Source organism: Bactrocera neohumeralis, chromosome 6 (genome assembly GCF_024586455.1).
Source record: "Bactrocera neohumeralis isolate Rockhampton chromosome 6, APGP_CSIRO_Bneo_wtdbg2-racon-allhic-juicebox.fasta_v2, whole genome shotgun sequence".
Taxonomy (NCBI): Eukaryota; Metazoa; Arthropoda; class Insecta; order Diptera; family Tephritidae; genus Bactrocera; species Bactrocera neohumeralis.
In genome coordinates, this window is record NC_065923.1 from 7336664 (window position 1) to 7354137 (window position 17474).

Below are 17474 nucleotides of genomic sequence, written 5' to 3' on the forward strand. Positions count from 1 at the left end.
GCTGATGGGAATTACTATTTGTCAGCACATAAGTATGTACATGTGTTTACATATGAGCATGTGTGTGTGTGTATATGAGCCTGAGTGGGAGCATTTGTGTGCGGGTGAATGTGTTTCGGGTGTTGTTGTTGCTTCTTAATGCGGCCTTCTTGCCTGATTAAGTTACTCACCCCCACCCAAATTGAGGGTCAACACAGAGGTTAATTTCATATAATAGTGACTGTAAATTTCACAGAAAAAATACATTTATGCATACATACATACATATGTATGTAGAATTTGCATTCTACAACAAGTTATGCGATTTCACACACACAAGTTTCCAGCAATTTTTTGTATGGTCAAGATAAATTATGAATTATAATTTAAGAAACAGGCGTCGTAATGAGTCTTCTTCGGACCATAAATAATATTTCATCAGATGGGGGCGCTGCCACGAGTCTTTGGTGATCAGCATCTTTGGCTATGTATACTTAGTCGATATTTTTGTAAACCCTGGACCTGAGAGCTGACCTGACTGAAAAGTTCCACCAATGCATCTATAATACATACAAACTAAAAAAAATAAGGGCTAAATACCGGCGGCTGTTACGGACTAGTCAAACCTTTCCCACGACAGTCGGGTCTACGTAACCGGAACGGACCCGGACTTTTATCCGGCCAAGGACTGTCGACTCGGCAGAACTCTACGGCTATAACAACAACAACAGACTAGTCAAATTTATAACGGTATCGCACCTAAGGTTTGAAGGAATTAGAGGCATGGTTATTTTGGGTGAACTGAGGTGCGAGTAATAACTCGTTGTCGTTTCTATGTTTTCTGAATTTCATCAAATGTTAGAACATGATAGCACGACCTACGCTAAAGTTGCACAGAGTGCGTCTAATTGAGAAACATATCAAAAAACAACCCTGGAATATAAAACAATGGATACTTTGGTTAAATGCTTATCTATGTATATCATACTTTTTCTGGGCGATTGGTGATCGCCCTTAAAATTCTTTATGTCAAAGTTATTTTGAAAAAGCTGTTATTAATTGTTGCCTGAGAAGCGTGCGGGTTTCATTGTACTCTGGCATTTTAGCCAAATTGACGTCTTCGCCTTCATCCAAACGATGATCATACAATTCCTCACCAAATATTTCATTCCAATCTGAGAACAGAAAAAATACAAAAAATATTGCGATAAGTATTCTTCTCCTCAAAGTAAATAAAAGTTCCACTCCTGGCGGTTTGTAATATACAATATGATACTTACCTTTGCTGAAGTCATGTGCGTTGAAACGCACCCAAAGCGTGTAGCGAAACACGTGAGTTCGTATCGAATATCCCATCACCTTGATGTTTGAAAGCTTCGGCTTGTCGCTGTTGGGATGTTTTGTGGGTTCTATGCCTGGACGTGGATATTGGCTTAAAGCCACGTACTCTTCGTTCGTACCGACTCCCTGCAGCACTGGGTATAAACTTTTGCCTTCGCCACAAATTAAGTTCTGGCTGGAAGGTGCTGATTTCTCACACGATGGCAATGACGGCAAATGCGCTAAGTCCACCAATGTCGGAAAAATGTCTATAAGTTCAGCGATAGTCTGAATATTCTGTGAAGCATTTGTCGGGAACTCCGGACTGCGGATAATGAGTGGCACGCGTAAAGCCACTTCGAAATTACTGTACTTGGCCCATTCTGCATGTTCACCCAAAGACCAGCCATGATCACTTGTCACTAGCACGACGGTGTTGCTTTTATTTAGATGCACAATGAATTTCCCAAATAGGTCGTCCACATAGGCAACAGAGGCATAGTAAGCCTGACGTATCTGCGAGCGATGTCTCGCCGAAATCGGACCATAAGGGAAGGAAATGTTTTGATGTTTGAAATCATCTCGAGAACGCACATCTATATATGGATTCCAAGCGACATTCGGCATATCCTCTGGCTTATTGGTATCTGTCGTATAATTATTGAAGTCTTCGAGGCGAAATTGATCGATGAACTGTTGCGGAAAGCGGAAATTAATGTGCGGTTTGTGAAAGCCAACTGCTAGGAAGAATGGCCTACGACGCTTATAAGCACCGACGAAGCGTATAGCTTCAGCAATAGACTCAATATCAGGCAGTGTCTTTAGCGGTTGAGTTTGCAGATGAACTGGGCAGATTAGATTTTTCCGCAATACTCCGCCAGCATCCGGGCACACTGGTGAATTCATGTACTTCTCACTCTGTGGCCGAAACACTGGCAGCGACCAACTGTAGGGATAATCGTCCGTATTGTTTGATGAAATGCCTGGATGGAAAACTTTTCCAATACCATACGTGTAGTAATTGTGCGCTTTAAAATACTGTGGCAGCGTCGAAAAGTTGCCGGTAAAATCGCGCCAGTAATTGTAAAAGTCGTAGAGATGCAGCGTATCCGGACGACGGCCAGTAAGCATAGAGTTGCGACTAGGAGCACACAGCGATTGCTGAAAATCACATGGTTTTTAAATCCTCTACAATTATTTCAGCTTATTTCATTTAATTCATGCAGCTAACAACTTCCATACCTGGCTATAAGCACGTGTGAAGTAGTGACTCTCTTTGATGAATGCGTCTAAATGAGGGGTTTGCGCCAAATGATCACCATATCCGCCCAGTGCAGGGCGCAAGTCATCAAAAATGATAAGCACAACATTACGGCGTGGTCCGTTTTTTGCCGCTTGTACGGCGAGTAGAAAGAAGATGCACAGCAACATTAGCAGAACATTACTCACTTTGATTTTTAACATATAACTCCCAAGGCAAATAATACACAAAGTACTTAGTAATAAATAGTAAAATCTGTTATTTCCAGAGCTCCTTACTCGGCGACTCTCACTGCAAAATAAATGAAATGCGAGACGCTAGTCACTTTCTTAAAATTTGTTTGGAGCCAATTATTACAAGTTGCGACAACATCGTTTTGAACACACATACATACATACATACATGCACAATAAGAAGTGTACACAAACACATTTCCTCGCACTCTGATCGGCGGAGATTTAATCGAAATAACAAAGGTATTTTTTATGACAACTTCAGTCAGGCCCAAGTTGAATAACTTGGAAATACAATAAGAATTGAGCGCACAAATTACAAGCGTTCATACAAGTTGGAGCTCATCTCAATTGTTCCTTAATTTACCGGAAGTATAAGGCACCTACGAGTATTTGCGCAAACAACCCCCACATACGTATGTATATATGTAGGTACTTAAATGTTCTGAAAATAATATGGTGCGGCACATAATAATGTATTTTGTTACTTTTCTGTGCTTTTGTGTTTTCTGCATTTATCACATTTGCAAATAACCGTCGCATTCTAAATAAACTGTTTCCAACTTGGCAGCACTGGTTTCCTTAACTTTTCCGGTGCATCTGTGAGTACTGTTCGTTTAGTATAGCCCGTTTTGCAATGTTTGTTTTCATCGTCTGTTTCTTCAATTTTTTGCCCAGAGAACGCAAAAGGCACATTTGCCTATATCTGCTTCAAGTTATATTTTTACGTATAATGTCGGCATCTATTTTAAAGGCAGGGACATTTAAACACATTACTTGCCGTAATAATATTTACCCAAAAAGTACTCTGCAACGTTTTCCTGTTCCAGATGATTTTGTCTTCTGGTCAGCTGAGTATGTAAACTATTCGCCTCCAATTTATACTGCGCGGCACATAAATGGACAACCTTGGGCCGATCCGGACATCGATTGTGCCGATTTTCAACCCAAATGGAATCAGCTAGATGGCGCTGTAAATCGTGTATCATTCAACGGAATTTACAAAATTGAAAATGGGCTTCCCATAAATCCTATTGGACGTACCGGGTTGAGTGGTCGAGGATTACTAGGGCGTTGGGGACCAAATCACGCAGCCGATCCAGTAGTCACACGATGGAAACGCAACGCTAATGGCGACGTATCTATAAACAGTGATACACAAAAGTAATGCAAATATCGTTAGAAATAATTGCATTTTAACAAATAGCAAATTTTACATCTTTACAGAAAAATTTTACAAATGGTCGCAATACAGCGCCATGATAATAATATGTGGGCCATACCCGGAGGAATGGTTGATCCTGGTGAGAAGATTACCGCAACTCTTAAGCGTGAATTCATGGAAGAGGCTCTAGATAGTTTCGGTAAGTAAAATCTCAATAGTTTCGCTGAAATCCGTTCTGTTAAACCATATTAAATACTTTTGTATGGTCAACTTCAGAAAATCAAAAAGTGATTGAAGAGTTCTTCGCGAAAGGAAATGAAATATATAAAGGATATGTAGATGATTTTCGTAATACAGACAATGCATGGATGGAGACAGTTGCCTATAATTTTCATGACGACAGTGGAGCTCAGGTGGGAAAATTGGCTCTCTCGGCAGGAGATGACGCCGCAAACGTTAAATGGTTGGATATTGATAGCACCATAAAATTACACGCAAACCATATTGACATTATTAAGGAAGTTATAAAACGATTAAACGCCTATTGGTAAAGAATAAATATAATAAGCCTTAAATAATTGTTTTTATAAATAAAATAATGAAATCTCTGTATATTTGTATGTATACATTTCTTCGAAACTTATGACGTAACTTGGCATCACTGAGCTCTGTTATGCCAAACAGCTGTTGTCAACACACGATTTTGGTTGGTTAGTTGACAGCACAAACAAAAGTTCCATGCGTGTAAAGTTGTTTCAAAACATATACAAAACATTCCGTATAAAATATAATCATATGGCTGTTTTCACGCAAGTTTTTAATCCTTTGACAGCGCAGAACGAATGGGCTGTGCATAACGATGATTACGATTATGATTTGGAGCTAACATGCACTGGATTTGGAGACATGTTGCATGACAAGGAGCGCAATCAAAAGTACTTCAAAGCACTGCGAATGGCTATTGCTCGCATGCATGCTGACGGCCGTGAAGCCCACGTGTTGGATATTGGAACAGGTACAGGAATATTGTCAATGATGGCACTCACCGCCGGAGCTGACACAGTAACCGCATGCGAGGCATTTATGCCTATGGCGAATTGCGCTGAGCGCATATTCACGGTAAATGGATTTGGAGATAAAGTGCGTTTGGTAAAGAAACGTTCAACAGAAATGCGTATCGGTGTTGATATGCCGCAAAGAGCTAATCTATTGGTGGCCGAGTTATTAGACACCGAGTTGATAGGTGAAGGTGCTATTAGTATATACAACCACGCGCATGATGAACTCCTAACAGACGACGTCGTATGCATACCATCGAAAGCGACATGTTATGCCCAAGTTGTACAATCACCATTAGCCTCACAATGGAACACCATGAAAATAGTTGCTGATTTAGATGGGAATATTCTACTACAGCCGCCTAAGGATGTATTGCAATGCAAAGGTGATGCTGCAGTACATGATATGCAACTCTCACAACTAAGCTTGGAAAATTTTGTTCCTCTAACAAAACCAGCGGAAATTTTTGAATTTGATTTTAATAGAAAGTCCAAAACACCAGTGCCGGTACAACGACAACAATTGCTTGAAATGATTGCTTTACAACCAGGCTCAACTGATCTAATATTCTATTGGTGGGATATTAGTATGTACTCCGGGGATAATTTAGTGTTGAGCTGTGCTCCATATTGGGCCCATCCGGACTACAAAAGCAGAAATGATATAATACCTTGGCGTGATCATTGGATGCAAGCCATATATTATATACCGAAACCACAGCATATTTCCAGAACTGGAGAAAAATTTGTATTAAGTTGTAACCACGATGAATATTCGCTTTGGTTTGACGTGCATAACACGCTAAAGTCGGATACATCTGTTTCACGACATGCCTGTACGTGCAATCTTCACCTCGCCTATCCTCGCTCACGAATTGGTCAAATGAATCAGTCGGTGCGTAATAAAAAGTTTCTAAACTACTTGGAGAATAATTTAACGAAAGACTCGCAAGTGCTGTGTCTTGGCGATGGATGTATTTTGGGTGTGGCTGCTGCAAAGATGGGTGTAACGTCAGTTGTAATCTCTGAAAATCACTATTTTTCTAAACGCTTCATGGAGTCTGTAGTGAAAAATAATGATGTAAAAAATGTGGAATTTATCGCAAACATAAATAGCCTACCAGATTCGAAGTTATCACAGTTAACCCATGTTTTTGGAGAGCCATACTTTTTTAGTGCTATACTTCCTTGGGATAACTTTCAATTCGGCCATCTTTTGCAAAACATCATTGAGAAATTACCGCCAACAGTAAAAATAGCACCCAAATCCGCGAAAATATTCGCTGTTCCAGTGCAATTCACCGACCTCCACAAAATCAGAACACCAGTGCAGCAATGCGAAGGGTTTGATTTGAAGCTTTTTGATCGAATGATTAAGGTAAAAGATGAAATTTGCAATTACGAAATATCGTTAAGTACATATTTGATATAACTCAAATTACAGAATGCAAGGGCAAAGCTGCCTGATCACAAAATTGAGGCACAACCCCTTTGGGAATATCCCTGCAAAGCGTTGGCAAAACCTCAAGAGCTTTTGCATGTAGATTTCCACAATTTCAAGAGGGAGCAGTCCAATAATGGTGACATCCAAACTGAAAGGTATGACTTCTTACCCCGACAGACTACGAGATGTCTAAAAATTATAATTTCATTTGTAGTGATGGAACATGCAACGGGATCGCGCTTTGGGTGGAATGGAATATCGATGGAGGTTCGGGTTCTAAATCGATTGTGAGTACGGGCCCTGTGGAACCAGTTGAGCCAGGAAACTTCATTAAATGGGATATGTTCGTTCGACAAGGTGTACAATTATTTGAGCAAGGTCATCCTGTTATTAATGGAAAAAGTAGCATAAGATGGACATTACAGCACAAACCAACATTAAGTAAAATTGAAATGGATTTTAATGTAAATGTCTAAATTTCGTCTTTGTGTATTATATAAGATAGTACGTTTAATTCCAAATTGTAAACACGATTGACATAATTGATTTTTAGGTATTCATATCTAGTTTATTTATAAATTCGAAAACATCAATATAACAATATAAGGATATATGACAAAATTATCAAATCGCATACGCGCATATATAAGAAATAATTAATTAATTTTTTGGTATCTCATGTTCCATTTGTGTTAGAACAATATTACGATCAGTCTGCGTAGTTGGTGTAGTTTGTTTTTGGCCAAATTCGCCACCCTTTAGACGTTTGCGTAGATCTAAGGCACGAATGTCTGTCATTAAGGAGTGCTCTTTGTTCTCTAAATCAACATCAATTTTTTGTGCATGTTCTTCCAATAAATTGTAATTTGCTTTAGATTCATCAATTTTGTCCATTAAACGACGTCGTATAGCCTGCAGTTTCTGAACCTCCAAACAAAGCTGGTCATGAGCCTCATCCAAGCACAGTTCCATACCAGAACGTTGCGCTCTATTCTCCAAACGTGTTTCCGCTAATTTCAATCCATCGGTTTTATCTCTTAGCGCTTGCTCCAAAGTTTTTATTTCACAAACCGCTTTCTCCATTTCTTCTTTCATCTGAAAATGAATCAGAAATTTCATGAACCCCAGATTGTTTGACCAGTTTTGATGTACATATGTATGTAATAATATTTTTATAGTAAATAGAAGGACTTACTTTCATTTGTTGCCACTGAAGTTCATTGCGTGCTCTTTGTGTCTCGAAAATACGCTTGCGTATGGCATGCTCAGCGCGTTCCTGTTGTGTTATCAACATGTTGCGAGCCTTTTCACGGCACACGAACAATGCTTCTCGTATAGCGTAGGTGTCAGCCAATTCGTTCTCAGCCATTTGTTTCATATTCTTAGTGTGCTCCAACCAACCTTGATAGGTGCAACAACTAGAAAACACAACAAAAAAACAGGATTAATAATTTCATAAATCTCACAACAATTGAGGTCTTACTTCTTTGGATTACGTGTTGGGTCAGGTTTGTAAGTAATATTGGCTGCAAATTTATTTAAATCAAGCTGTGCTACGTCCAATTCCTCAGCCTCCGCTTTGTTTCCGACTTCCAACCCCAGTTTGAATTTTACCTCTTCTAAGCGGCCAAGTTTCTCCCAAGCTCTTTGACATTGATCGGCAAGAAGGCGTTGATTATTCTCAATAACAGCTAATTCGTTTTTAATTTCCGTATCAGCATCGTCATAGGTCAACTCAGACCCCAAACGACAATCGCGCATGGTCAAACATTCAGCAATAACGCTAATAGGGGTTTGCATAGCTTCAAGTTCCCGTTCCGTAGAAGCCTTCTCCTCCTCGAGCATTTTCATTTCCCGCACAATTCTTTCGAATGTTCTGGCGATAGTTTCGCGCCACCTCGCCAATTCTGCAATGCTGATAAATGAAAAAGTATATTTTGAGCATAATATGCAATATCTTTGCATCCGCCTACCGATCTGCCAATGCCTCATTAGTTTCGTAATTCGTCCAATCGCCTTCGATGCGTGTCTCATTGCGCAGAGTTCGTGAACTGTGTCGGATGTTGAAAGCGTCGCTTCGCCTTGCATCGGCTACATTCCTTAATTGATTCACACGACCATTCCAGTCAGATAATGCCAAATGCTGCAAAGGCTTCTCCAATGTTATAACTGTATGATGAGCCATAGTGGTTATGTTATATGTGTGTCGCCAATTGTATCTATATAAAATATAAGTATCTTATAGTTACGAAAAATCACTGATTATATGCTTGTAAACTTCAATTTGGGTCAGATTTATTTAGCTCAAAATATATACTAAAAATATTGGGGAAATTTTCGAAATTTATTGGAGCATAAAAATGGAGAATTGCTTCGATCAAATTTTTAAACACGATACAAAAACAAAATTGCTATTAGACTGTGTGAGAGGATACCACAAATTTTCCATTGCTAAAGCAATTGTTTATTAGACAAACTTTTAAACTGGTATCCGGTGGAAACTTGTTTACTATGGTTTCAAAGCTAATACATATGTACGTAGCGTAAATGCTCTTAGCAACATCTTTTGTAAAGTAATTTTGTTTCTCTCATTGATGTTGAGATAATTCCGAAGCTAACACAATTTTTACATTTATTATCTATTAATTCATTATACTTTTTTTGTATTGAAATTTTTCATTATACAAAAGTTTTTTTAAGATGTTCGAAACTACTTTTGTACTTTCGCAAAAACAGAAAATTATTATTTAAACTAGACAAAAAAAATGCTCTCTGTATGTAAGTTTATAAAAGAGCACATAAAATCGCACAAAAGAGTATTTAAATTAAGAAAAACTGATTTAGCATTATATATGTATAATCGATTTTAATTTCAGTTTGCAAATGTTTGGATTAATGTGCAGGGAAAACGGAAATAACTGACTAGTAGAAGCCACCGCAAGTAAAGATAAAGCAGTGAAAGATCCCTTTACAGTGTAGCCCAATTCAATTTTGGTTAATTTCTTGAGTTTGTTTTATAAAAGATTTGGTATAGTATCGAGTTGGGAGCAGATTAATGCAAACAATACGTATAAATTTTGATTTATTAGATTTACAACCGTATAAGTACAAGAAGTACATATATTTAACACTATTGTATAATTAATCGAATTAACACTGTGTTGTTGAAGAATTGATCATGGGCAATGGCACCATTCTTGTCTGACATTCAGTTTATTGCATAAACTTGGGATTGGCAACTCTATGAGTTGAAAATCCATTGTAATAGCATTTTTGTTTTAAAGACACTACACACATTGCTGATTTACCACTGAATCTTGTTAAAGTTATAGATTTACAGTGATAATTGAATTAAAGGGAATAATAGAATTGCTTTAGAAGATTCATTGGCATCATTTTTTGACATTGGACAATTGTTATTGTTGAGTATTTTGCGAAGGTGCTTCGAGTGTGAAGGAAATAGTTGTCTACAGAAATATTACACACCCGTAATTTATTCTTTTATTTGGCACAAGAGAAAGTGAGTAAGAGATATTCGCAAAGTGGTGCCACTTACGCGACATTGTTGAAAATATTCGACGACGACGAGAAGAAAAAAGTTAACGGCGAGCAAAAAAGTCAGAGCGAAGAAGGTGGAACAAAAATAGCAAAAGTCCACAATGGCGAGCACCGGTGTTGGTAAGAAAATTTTTCGTGGAAAAATTAAAAAAACGCGTATTATTGTGCATTAGAAGTCTTTTAAAGTGATCTGTGTTGAAAATAAATTAATGTTTTTGGTTCAAAATGGAAATTTATTGAACCATTTCGAAAACATGTGACGTGCCATAGAGAACTGCGGAAGCTTTGCAAGTTTTTTTTTTTGTTGGATTTTTGATTTTTCACATCTCCACTCGCTGACAGCAATATGAAGTACAAAATGTTAAGCACTTGCAGTAGTTACACGGCTGCTATTAGTAAAGAAAATAATTTTAGCCAATTTTTTGGTGGAAGTTAGCACCTATTTCATCTATTTATATATAATGAATGTACTGAGACGATAACAAGCGTTTCATTCGCAGTAGGCAGAATTACCCATCTCTGAAATATATATGATGGATTAAAAATCAAGTATCGTAATACCATTAAATTAATTAATGTAATGTGAAATATCAACGAACCATAGATAACTTAAACTCTTACAAATTTAAGCTGGAAGATTTAGAGGTTTATTAGTCCTTTAAACACCATGACTTAACATTTTCACTACTTTTTCATAGTTTTTATTCTCTTAGTTTATCCAGTCTATTTCAAGTTGATATACAATAGTACTTTTGTTGCTGTTATTATTCCACCACTATACTCATTCTACATATTTAGGGCCTTATTTAATTAGATTAGGAACTGAAGGGTTCACATTTGGAGGAACACCTTTATAGTTTAAGGTCATTCATTATAAGTGCGAAGCGCATAATACAATAAAAATCTCTCCAAGCGTTAATTATTTGTAAATATGTCTTTATGAACGCAAATTATGGGCACAAGTGACTCAATCGTAATTATTGATCTTATATTTTAAGCGTCTATCGTAATAACTGTAGTAATATATAAAAAGCTGAACTATTTTCTTACAAATAGTAACTTTGAACGTCCTGACGTGTTACTCGGACAGTTGATTTTTAATAACCCCCATTACAACATCCCTCATTAATGACTCATTCACATTTGCGTGATCAACGCGTTTTTGAAATTAGAATGTTCAATAATTAATAAATGCTGTTAATTATATATGCGTATTCCTTTCCATATGCAGCACATTTCCTAGAAAACTATTGAATTTATAATAGAAAACTATTAATTAATATAAATTTAAAATAGAAAATTGAACATGATTTTATTAGGGATATATCCTTCAGAAGAACTTTGTTAAAAGGACATTTTTGTTTTTAGTGGTTCCGCGAAATTTCCGCTTGCTGGAAGAGTTGGATCAAGGCCAGAAAGGCGTTGGAGATGGCACGATTTCATGGGGCCTCGAAAATGACGATGACATGACATTAACACACTGGATCGGCATGATAATTGGCCCTCCTAGAGTAAGACAAAATAGTTGGTATAATTGGTCTGAATATTTAGTGTGCAATTTCGCCTTTTGTTTCCTCAGACACCCTATGAAAATAGAATGTATTCCCTAAAAATTGAATGCGGCGATAGATATCCTGATGAACCGCCCGCAATACGGTTTTTAACAAGAATTAATATAAACTGCATTAATCAGAGCAACGGTGTGGTAAGTTTATATATAGGAATGTTCATAAGACAAGCTTGAGTAACTAATGTTTTGCTGTTTTTTGTTTTGCTCGGAATTTAGGTTGACCATAGATTAGTACCCATGCTAGCCAGATGGAATCGGGAATACACTATAAAATCAATGCTCCAAGAAATACGTAGAATCATGACTTGCAAAGAGAATCTTAAATTGGCGCAACCACCAGAAGGCAGCGTTTTTTAGTTGATCACCTCAATTGTCGTCACTGACAATTCAGCAACAGCTGCCGCTACTGCCGTTGCCGCTGCTGATGCTGTCGCCCTGCAGTTGCTGTCATCAAAGTTGCCGAAAACCGAAGTCATAAATGTTCTACGTAAACGTCGTCGCCGTTGTATAAGTCGCCACCACTTGAACGTCTTCTCATCTGAGAACATGTTATTATTATTATTATTATCATTCTCTTAAATTTAATTAAACAAGTTGAACCGAAAATGGAACCATCAAAGAAATAAAGTAACGAAAATAGTAATAATAATAAGTGGAAGAAATTTAAACAAATCTAAAATATCTAAAACAAAAAAAAAAAACAACAAAAACAAAAAGAATAACAAGGCGAAACGTTGAGCAGTAGAAAGTAGGGGAAAAGAACTATAGTAGTAACGAAATATGCAAAGAAACATAGCAACTTACGAATTCATTAACACCATAAACACTAGTATCACACGCCTATAATACACACACGGCCGAGGAAAACAACTGCATAACATAATTAAGATTATAAACGCATTAAATATTTATTAATTAATGAAATATTAACTTGAACAATAGATACAGAGGAAAAGCGTAATATATTCAATGTGCTGCAAAGAAATTATGCAAAGTAAGGAAATGAAATAAAGTAGCGAACGATGTTAACATTCAAGCGCGCCAATGAGCGTGCATCTAAATGAAGCTTTTTAACATTGAAATCAAATAGCACCAGCAGTAAAGTACCATTCATGGTGCAACACTAAGAGCCGGCAATTTTCCGATAGTGCGGCAAAGCTGCTGCATATAAATTTGCTTTTATTTTAAGTTCTATTGATTCGCACTGAGGGGTTCTCTTAAATATTGATTTCTTATAATTTGACGTTTCACGTTATAGACACTTTTTTTTTTCAAATACGTTAAATTTTTTCTCTGCTTACAAAATTTAGATAGAATTTATTTCATTTCATTCTTATTTGTCTCCTTCTAGCCCATTTTACTCTGAATCGTGGGGGAAGTATAACACTCAGTTGAAGACTACTTAATGAAGCGTAAATTGAATGTAGAATAAATTACATTTCCATTCAGCTTCTAAAAGAAAATGTAAATTTCTTGATTATTTTCCTTAATTACTATAAATAAAATAATACTTAAAACGTAAATAAATGCATTAAAAACAATACCTAAAATAATTTCAAAAATTGTGTTTAATTGTTTGAAATTCGATTGAAAACTGTGAGGGAAGAGATTTAATTGCTGATGACCACGAAAACAACGACTTCTAATGAATAGGCAAATAGAACGTACTTTTCAACAGCCTATAATCCTCAAAACGGAACTCTACTTTTGTTCTATTGCATTATTAGATACTCTCTATTCAATGATAACAAGTATTTTTTCGTATATTTAGCATTTTATTTGTGGTTTTCATTCTTTAATAATTACGTTAAATGTAATCTTTAGTTTAAATTGTAACAATTTTCTAAGTTTCTTTGGGAGTTATGATTGCTGCCAATGATTTCTCCCTGCAGTGAAGTTTTGCGCTTTCTTCAGCTGTTGGCGGTGCTAGCTCGGCATATTTCGTTTACATAATTTTTCTGAAGTTTTAATGCTTAATTTTTTTTGGATTGTGTTTAGCAATCTATTTATCCTTGGGTGTAAAAACGATCTTTCTAGATTTCAAAGTTGACCACTTGTGTCTCTTGATATAGTATGCGATTACGCCCAAGAAAGCAAGAATTCCAAATGCCTTAATTGTAAGCTGCTTGCGATCGTCGTGTTCTGGCTCAGAAGTCCATTTAAGGAAGGTGGCTACGTCCTTGGCTAATTGACTCGTAGTTGGAGGTGTACCATCTGAGTACTCAATAACCTTGAAAGTAACAATAATTTATGACAAATGTGAAGAACGGTTTTGTTTTGCGATTTAGCTACCTCATTGTATAGCACTTGAGACATGGAAATAGCACCACCAGGGAAGTACGGGTTAAAGTACTGTCCATCACGCAACACTACACCAGCTGGAGCATCGTAATAACCAGTAAGCAACGAAAATACGTAATCTTCACCTCCTTTGCGAGCTGATACAATGTAGCTCAAGTCTGGTGGATAAGCACCGTTATTGGCAGCACGAGCAGCCTCTTCGTTCGGGTAAGGGGAGGGGAAATAATCAGAAAGTTTACCCGGACGAGTGTAGTAGTTTCCGGTATCATCGGGACCGTCTCTAACCTACATTTATAAAAAATAAGAAATATCTAAATTCAGATTTCATAATTTGTATATTAGTAATCTACCATTATTTCTTCAGCTTCTGCCTTCGCTTCCGCCTCAGTGTGAGAAACACCTACCAAGTTGCGGTAAGCAATATAGCGCATAGAGTGACAGGCAGAACAAACCTGCTTGTACACTTCGTAGCCACGGCGGATACTACAAAGAAAACATTGGAATATACATAATTTGCGCACATAAAAATTTTACTTTCTCACCTTTGATGGTCCAGAGAGGAGATAATACCCCTATGACTCCATGGCATTGCTGGTGGATGTACTTCTGTGCCAGATGCTTCCACTGAGCTTTCCAGAGCGAACAGCAAAGCCCCTAAGCCTCCAGCGACGGCACCAACCGACGCGATGAGCTACACGTAAACAAAAGTTCTTATCATATAGGGAATTACGTAAGTCACAATTGCAAATCAAAGATTGTTTATTAGTAATAGAACTTGCAAATATTAGCTTTCAACTGTTGCAATGTATTACACATTGAGGTTATGTTTGCTGCTTCATTATGAAATATATTCAGAGTGAATACTTTTTGTGAGTAATATTTAAAAAACGATTTTTACCGATTGTAAAATGTATTCGTTTGGTAATAATCCGTCACTTGCAAAAACAACATTACACAAACCTTTTTTTGTCCATTCGTCCATGCCTTGGCGGTAGACAGCTGTTTGGCCTGGAAATAACAAAAAAAAAATCAATAATTAAATCTATAGTTCAACAATCTAAAACACAGTTCAAGTTTTGTTGCCTGTGGAATTCCTCAGAAACATATGAGCTAATACTATTTTATGTGACACTCTATAATAGCCTCTATTCTGCCTTGTTATGTAAGCAACGCAAGAAAACCTTCCAGCCCCTATAAATGTAACATATATTTTGTGTGACACGAAATTCACAATTTTACAGTACTCAACAGAGTATGTATTTTGTTTTAAACATTTTAAAATATAATTTAAAATTTTACATAAATTCTGAAAATGCATAATTTTTGCTAACCAAGAGCTATGTTTTCTCCCACACTTTGAACCGTTGCCTAACCAAATTTCACGTTTATTTCAAAATAATTGCATAAAGAGTTGAAGTACCTGTTGGAAACCAACTACTCCCGAAGTTCCTAATAATTTGGAGCCACAGATTCTTCCTAAATTCGCCGCCATCGTGGCTATTGGAGGTACAACACGACTTTTTGAAGGATGAAAGAAAATTCGGAACTGTCCAATTGACATACACACGCATTCACACAAACACTAAAAAGTTATCACACATACATATACTTCTCATGCGAGTATAGCAATTATATTCTTCGTCTGACATTCCGTTTTTCATTCACTACTTGTCATTTCTGCTTCTTGCCAATCGTACTTCGAATATAGCTCCCTTCACACAAAATTTTATTTGTGGACATTTGTCTTCATTTATATATATATAAGTGTTACATTATTAAATATGCTAAATGCATTTTCAGAGAATGCCCAATTTTTATACTCTTGCAAACTGTTGCTACGGAGTATACATAGTTCTTTTCTTATTTACTTGTTCGCCATGTTAATTTGGAAGCCACTTCTGTAACTTTTTTTTGATTTGATAGACATCTGACGGTCAACTGAAATTTGCTTATTTCATTATTTTGTTTTTTCTATTTTCTTTCGGAATAATGCTGCAAATTTAGTAAAATTTGAAGAAAATTCATGCATTGCTGCAATTCATGAAAGTGGCCAATGGAACGTCGAAATTTTTCGTGCAATAATTTTCAATGCTGTGCTCGCACAGATTGTTGGTTACGAATACGTGGCCCTGAATTGCCCTGCATATCAAGGTCTCTATTCATTGTTGGACAACCAGTACCACAGTTGCAAGGGCCACCAACGTCTTCAAATTTAGGTATGTGATTAACGCATATTAACTTATTTAACTAGTCTTATTCCTTTTTGTGTCGGTTTGTTCAAAATATATTCGAAATCCAAAATGTGAAAATGCTCGTCCTTTAAAAAACGATTTCTGTTAAGTATTATTTTCTTATTTGTAAAAATCATTATTTTCCACAGTTCATCTCATTTACATCGTAATATTTTCCTTCCAGCATTTCGATATACAAGACCTACAGAAATTATTCAGGAAGATATAAATTTGAAACAATTACTTCTTTCGGATACCACAATACAATGCTCTCCTCTTCATCTGCGCCAGTTACTAAGGCTCTATAAAATTGATGTTCTCTCTCCAGCGCATATTCTATTTTTGCTTGTTTACCTTATTGCATTGGAGTGTGGTTTTGTGCCGAGACATCTATTTAAGAAATTTTGCCGTGTGCTTTCGACAATTCCACCTTTCCTTACCTATCACTCAAAAAATGTATTGTTTCTAAGTAGGGAAAAGCCGATATATCAGTTTAAGAGCCCTCACGAGACATATTTTTCCATTGAGCTTCGTGTACTAAATCGAAATGTAAAGCATAGCTCTCTTAACTCAATACTTACGGCTCTTGTGAGTGGGGATTATCTACTTGTGACTTTAACGCCGACTACAACTACTTTGCGGGGCTTTAGTTCTTGTTTGTCAATTAACCGTTATATTATATCACATTTAACATTGCGTGAACCGATATCGCGATATTTTAGAAATCTTGATCAATTAACGGTAAAACTGCGGGACGAAGTTTTTATACCAGTTCGCAATGAGCAATTAGCATATTTGGGGGCGAGTCCTTATCCTTCAATTAATGGTCTGCCAGTGGAGAGTCGTGAGGTCCTCTACGGATATCTAAATGAAACAGATTTGAAAAATTTGTCTCAAATGTCGAAACAATTTTATGCAGAAATTGAAAAGAGAAACATGGAGAGCTACAAAGAGGGCATCCTCAATGGACCTAACGAACAGACCGATTTCGAAGAAAGCGTTTTGGAAAAACATAACAGTAAAAACATATTTGTTTGATGAAGTTTTTATGAAAATAGCTGCAAATTAAAATAATTGGCTGTTTTAGTAAATCTTCAATTTTGAATATATATCGATATTATGATATACTATTTAAATAACTGTAAAATAAATTTATATTGTGGACTAAAATCTTATACTACAAGTTCAAAATCGTTTACATATGGTTTCTAGGTATGTTTTAGAAAACATCTTGGCATATCTCCCTTAAAAGTAGCTTTAATAGATTTATATTTGTGTATAATATTTGTGTATATAGAAACTTGTATGGCAAATACTGAAATCGTATTTCGAAATTCGAATATGAAACAGTAAG

The 17474-nt window shown here is 36.5% G+C and overlaps 7 protein-coding genes across 10 annotated transcripts; 4 read left to right on the forward strand and 3 right to left on the reverse strand.

The window, feature by feature from the left end:
* Positions 1-880: 880 nt before the first annotated feature.
* LOC126763304 (iduronate 2-sulfatase) lies at positions 881-3359 on the reverse strand. 3 transcript variants are annotated; one of them, XM_050480649.1, is made up of 5 exons: positions 2955-3359; positions 2542-2851; positions 1260-2460; positions 968-1154; positions 881-912 (listed from the first exon to the last, which is right to left on the reverse strand). In XM_050480649.1, the coding sequence occupies exons 1-4, from the start codon at positions 2990-2992 to the stop codon at positions 1015-1017; spliced, it is 1689 nt and encodes a 562-aa protein (XP_050336606.1). In that variant the 5' UTR covers positions 2993-3359; the 3' UTR covers positions 881-912; positions 968-1014. The 3 variants fall into 3 exon arrangements, with proteins under 3 accessions (XP_050336606.1, XP_050336607.1, XP_050336605.1); XM_050480650.1 differs by lacking the exon at positions 881-912 and having other exon boundaries at positions 936-1154; positions 2963-3359; XM_050480648.1 differs by lacking the exon at positions 881-912 and having other exon boundaries at positions 936-1154.
* An 88-nt stretch (positions 3360-3447) lies between these two features.
* LOC126763306 (ADP-ribose pyrophosphatase, mitochondrial) lies at positions 3448-4570 on the forward strand. Its single transcript, XM_050480653.1, has 3 exons — positions 3448-3957; positions 4021-4157; positions 4235-4570. Exons 1-3 carry the CDS (start codon positions 3527-3529, stop codon positions 4507-4509), a joined length of 843 nt encoding a protein of 280 aa, XP_050336610.1. The 5' UTR covers positions 3448-3526; the 3' UTR covers positions 4510-4570.
* Positions 4571-4593: 23 nt separating this feature from the next.
* LOC126763303 (protein arginine N-methyltransferase 7) lies at positions 4594-7073 on the forward strand. Its single transcript, XM_050480647.1, has 3 exons — positions 4594-6394; positions 6461-6615; positions 6675-7073. Exons 1-3 carry the CDS (start codon positions 4697-4699, stop codon positions 6934-6936), a joined length of 2115 nt encoding a protein of 704 aa, XP_050336604.1. The 5' UTR covers positions 4594-4696; the 3' UTR covers positions 6937-7073.
* Positions 7074-7104: 31 nt separating this feature from the next.
* LOC126763305 (tektin-2) lies at positions 7105-9065 on the reverse strand. The gene is made up of 4 exons (XM_050480651.1): positions 8434-9065; positions 7944-8375; positions 7656-7878; positions 7105-7555 (listed from the first exon to the last, which is right to left on the reverse strand). Exons 1-4 carry the CDS (start codon positions 8643-8645, stop codon positions 7121-7123), a joined length of 1302 nt encoding a protein of 433 aa, XP_050336608.1. The 5' UTR covers positions 8646-9065; the 3' UTR covers positions 7105-7120.
* A 650-nt stretch (positions 9066-9715) lies between these two features.
* On the forward strand, positions 9716-13141 carry LOC126761131 (ubiquitin-conjugating enzyme E2 variant 2). Of its 2 annotated transcripts, none has more exons than XM_050477079.1 (4): positions 9716-10138; positions 11387-11529; positions 11598-11723; positions 11805-13141. In XM_050477079.1, exons 1-4 carry the CDS (start codon positions 10120-10122, stop codon positions 11943-11945), a joined length of 429 nt encoding a protein of 142 aa, XP_050333036.1. In that variant the 5' UTR covers positions 9716-10119; the 3' UTR covers positions 11946-13141. The 2 variants fall into 2 exon arrangements, with proteins under 2 accessions (XP_050333036.1, XP_050333035.1); XM_050477078.1 differs by lacking the exon at positions 9716-10138 and adding an exon at positions 10305-10413.
* Positions 13142-13342: 201 nt separating this feature from the next.
* LOC126761130 (cytochrome c1, heme protein, mitochondrial) lies at positions 13343-15476 on the reverse strand. The gene is made up of 6 exons (XM_050477077.1): positions 15310-15476; positions 14850-14897; positions 14432-14580; positions 14240-14372; positions 13881-14174; positions 13343-13818 (listed from the first exon to the last, which is right to left on the reverse strand). Exons 1-6 carry the CDS (start codon positions 15448-15450, stop codon positions 13591-13593), a joined length of 993 nt encoding a protein of 330 aa, XP_050333034.1. The 5' UTR covers positions 15451-15476; the 3' UTR covers positions 13343-13590.
* Positions 15477-15879: 403 nt separating this feature from the next.
* Positions 15880-17158, forward strand: LOC126762403 (protein nutcracker-like). The gene is made up of 2 exons (XM_050479117.1): positions 15880-16105; positions 16305-17158. The coding sequence occupies exons 1-2, from the start codon at positions 15943-15945 to the stop codon at positions 17156-17158; spliced, it is 1017 nt and encodes a 338-aa protein (XP_050335074.1). The 5' UTR covers positions 15880-15942.
* Positions 17159-17474: the final 316 nt, after the last annotated feature.

Coding starts and splice junctions, on each gene's coding strand:
- LOC126763304 (XM_050480649.1), bottom strand. CDS start 2,992: ATGTGTTTGTGTACACTTCTTATTGTGCATGTATGTAT. Junction 2,852..2,954: donor CTTATTGTGCATGTATGTAT/GTATGTATGTGT, acceptor TTTATTTTGCAG/TGAGAGTCGCCGAGTAAGGA. Junction 1,155..1,259: donor CGCACATGACTTCAGCAAAG/GTAAGTATCATA, acceptor TTCTGTTCTCAG/ATTGGAATGAAATATTTGGT.
- LOC126763306 (XM_050480653.1), top strand. CDS start 3,527: ATGTCGGCATCTATTTTAAAGGCAGGGACATTTAAACACATTACTTGC. Junction 3,958..4,020: donor ATAAACAGTGATACACAAAA/GTAATGCAAATA, acceptor ACATCTTTACAG/AAAAATTTTACAAATGGTCG. Junction 4,158..4,234: donor AGAGGCTCTAGATAGTTTCG/GTAAGTAAAATC, acceptor GGTCAACTTCAG/AAAATCAAAAAGTGATTGAA.
- LOC126763303 (XM_050480647.1), top strand. CDS start 4,697: ATGCGTGTAAAGTTGTTTCAAAACATATACAAAACATTCCGTATAAAA. Junction 6,395..6,460: donor TTTTTGATCGAATGATTAAG/GTAAAAGATGAA, acceptor CTCAAATTACAG/AATGCAAGGGCAAAGCTGCC. Junction 6,616..6,674: donor GGTGACATCCAAACTGAAAG/GTATGACTTCTT, acceptor TTTCATTTGTAG/TGATGGAACATGCAACGGGA.
- LOC126763305 (XM_050480651.1), bottom strand. CDS start 8,645: ATGGCTCATCATACAGTTATAACATTGGAGAAGCCTTTGCAGCATTTG. Junction 8,376..8,433: donor AATGAGGCATTGGCAGATCG/GTAGGCGGATGC, acceptor TTCATTTATCAG/CATTGCAGAATTGGCGAGGT. Junction 7,879..7,943: donor CCAACACGTAATCCAAAGAA/GTAAGACCTCAA, acceptor TGTGTTTTCTAG/TTGTTGCACCTATCAAGGTT.
- LOC126761131 (XM_050477078.1), top strand. CDS start 10,365: ATGAAGTACAAAATGTTAAGCACTTGCAGTAGTTACACGGCTGCTATT. Junction 11,530..11,597: donor TGATAATTGGCCCTCCTAGA/GTAAGACAAAAT, acceptor TTGTTTCCTCAG/ACACCCTATGAAAATAGAAT. Junction 11,724..11,804: donor TTAATCAGAGCAACGGTGTG/GTAAGTTTATAT, acceptor CTCGGAATTTAG/GTTGACCATAGATTAGTACC.
- LOC126761130 (XM_050477077.1), bottom strand. CDS start 15,450: ATGTCAATTGGACAGTTCCGAATTTTCTTTCATCCTTCAAAAAGTCGT. Junction 14,581..14,849: donor GGACGAATGGACAAAAAAAG/GTTTGTGTAATG, acceptor GTTTACGTGTAG/CTCATCGCGTCGGTTGGTGC. Junction 13,819..13,880: donor CTCAAGTGCTATACAATGAG/GTAGCTAAATCG, acceptor GTTACTTTCAAG/GTTATTGAGTACTCAGATGG.
- LOC126762403 (XM_050479117.1), top strand. CDS start 15,943: ATGGAACGTCGAAATTTTTCGTGCAATAATTTTCAATGCTGTGCTCGC. Junction 16,106..16,304: donor ACCAACGTCTTCAAATTTAG/GTATGTGATTAA, acceptor TTTTCCTTCCAG/CATTTCGATATACAAGACCT.